The sequence below is a fragment of the Lytechinus pictus genome, chromosome 3 (genome assembly GCF_037042905.1).
Source record: "Lytechinus pictus isolate F3 Inbred chromosome 3, Lp3.0, whole genome shotgun sequence".
NCBI classification, from domain to species: domain Eukaryota; kingdom Metazoa; phylum Echinodermata; class Echinoidea; order Temnopleuroida; family Toxopneustidae; genus Lytechinus; species Lytechinus pictus.
In genome coordinates this window covers 49,484,946-49,487,143 of record NC_087247.1, presented here as the reverse complement: position 1 = coordinate 49,487,143, position 2,198 = coordinate 49,484,946, and the positions used below count along the sequence as shown (strand labels likewise).

General features: G+C 43.9%; 1 protein-coding gene across 1 annotated transcript; it reads right to left on the bottom strand.

Annotated features, from left to right (window-relative positions):
* Nucleotides 1-1,410: 1,410 nt before the first annotated feature.
* On the bottom strand, nt 1,411-1,993 carry LOC135153439 (uncharacterized). The gene is made up of 2 exons (XM_064096003.1): nt 1,761-1,993; nt 1,411-1,663 (listed from the first exon to the last, which is right to left on the bottom strand). The coding sequence occupies exons 1-2, from the start codon at nt 1,991-1,993 to the stop codon at nt 1,411-1,413; spliced, it is 486 nt and encodes a 161-aa protein (XP_063952073.1).
* Between the last annotated feature and the right edge of the window lie 205 nt (nt 1,994-2,198).

Here is a 2,198-nt window from a genome sequence, read left to right as displayed (position 1 = left end):
TGTCCTACATGCAGTGGTGGTAGATCAGAACTTGCATGTCAATACTTCCTTCATCTTGTCTTGCCTATTCAAGAGAGAATCAGTGGTAGTAGAATCTCTCGAGAAATAGTGACTTGGCAATGTGGTTCTGATGGGTCTACCAAATAACATTTCTGCTGGTGATCTCAAGTTACTTTCGACTGGTGTTGGTCTCAGGTTCATCATTGCTAGTTGACTGTCTTGGCCAGTCTGAGAACATTTTGTCAACAGATTCTTGACTGTACGAATCATCCTCTGAGCTAATCCGTTTGATCGTGGATAGTGTGGAGAAGAAGTAATGTGCTTGATATTCCACTTCTTTTCTTCTGCTGCCTTGCTTGATGTTTCTGGCATGTTTCACACCGCTTTATCAACTGGTCGATGTCCTTGTTGATATTTGGCAAGAACACTGTCTCACAAGCAAGTCGTCTGGTACTTTCGATTCCCATGTGTCCTAGGTGAAGCTGTCTAAGGATATCATTCCTCAGTGTCTTCGGTATGATGACTTGACTTCCCTTGAAGAGTACTCCATGTGATACTCCGATGTCATCTCTGTACGACCAATACTGCCTAAGGGATTTCGGTAACTCTTGGATTGTTTCAGGCCAACCCTGAGTAACTATCTGCCATAATGATCTGATAATTGGATCATTAGCCTTTTCTCTCTGAAGTTCTGTCCTCTTGTGTTGTCTGAAGGGTAATAAGTGGATCGCATGCGAATCTTTAACCTCAGAGCAGATGGATTTAACTCTGACATCTAGCGGTACATCGCGTTCTTCCTTGGGATTAGGAAGTGGACTCAAAGTATCGGAAAGAATCATGTCTTTTCCTGGTCGGTAATTGACTTGACACCTGTTTCCTTGGACTTTGATAAGCGATTGCTGTAGATGTGGTGGTGCACTTCTAAGAGGGTTTTCCATGTAATTTCCAGTGGTCTGTGATCGGTTATGACTGTGAATTTCTTCCTGAACAGATATGTATGGAAGCATTTGATACCAAACACTAGGGCGAAGGTTTCCCTCTCTATGTTTGAGTAGTTGGACTGTGCAGTGGAAAGACGTTTGGATGCAAACGCAACCGGTTTACCTTTCTGAAGCAGGCATGCTCCTAGATCTATCATTAATGCATCTACCTCGAGAGTTGTCTCTTTCTCTGGGTCATAGAATTGTAGACATGCACCTGATGATACTGCACGTTTCAGGCTGTTCAAGGAATGTTCTTGATCATCGTCCCAAATGAACGGTACTTCCTTGTGAAGAAGTTATCGAAGTGGTGCTGACTTCTCCGAGAAATTAGGAATGTATGCTGCTAGGTATTTGAACAATCCTAGGCATTTCTGAACATCCTCTTTGTCCTTGGGTAATAGTACTTCTAAAGGCAATGTGTTGGCTTCTACCTTGCTAGGATCTGGGTAGATATCTGATCTTTCCCCCTTGAGCCAAAGAAGTTGATAGCTTCTTTCTTGATTGTGCTCTTGGAGCTGTTGAACACTACGCCTTCTCGCTTTACTGACTCCATGAATAAGTACAGATTCTTGTCGTGTTCCCCCTCCGTTCTCTCTACAATAGCTATGTCATCTGCAATGCATATGCAGCCTGGCACATTCTGGACAATCCTATCCATGTGCTGCTGGAAGATGTCTTGGCTAGTGCATAGACCAAATGGTAATCTTTGGAAGCAGGACCTTCCAGATGGTGTTCGGAATGTGGTGGTCTTGGCGTTCCTCAGCCAGGTGAACTGACCAGTAACCAGCCTTTGCGTCTAACTTGGAGAAGTACCGGTACTTGGGTCTTGCAAAGAAAGGTTGGACCTCTTCTAAGGTTGATACCTTGTTTGGGCATCTCTTCAAGGCGTTGTTTAACCTCCTTGGGTCAAGACAAATTCTGATAGAACCGCCTTTCTTCACAACAGTGGTCATGGAGCTGCACCAATCGGTGTGGTACTCGATTTTCCTGGTGACTCCTTGCTGCTCCATCTTGTCCAGTTCAGCCTTGATCTTGTCCTTCAAGTGTGCTGCTCTTGTGTTTTGCGTCTATGGTATTTTTAGCGATGTCCTTGACATGAAGCATCGCTTTTTCTTTGAAACTACCAATAGCATCAAATTTCTCTGGAAATGCTTGTTTGAGATCCTTATCACTTGTGATAGGTGTTTGCTTAGGTTTAGGGTAAGGTGTAGGTGT

Excerpts from the sequence above, each read along its gene's own strand:
- LOC135153439 (XM_064096003.1), bottom strand. The coding sequence starts at position 1,993 with ATGGAGCAGCAAGGAGTCACCAGGAAAATCGAGTACCACACCGATTGG. Across the intron at positions 1,664-1,760 it reads GACGCAAAGGCTGGTTACTG|CCAAGACATCTTCCAGCAGC; the intron begins GTCAGTTCACCT and ends TCTATGCACTAG.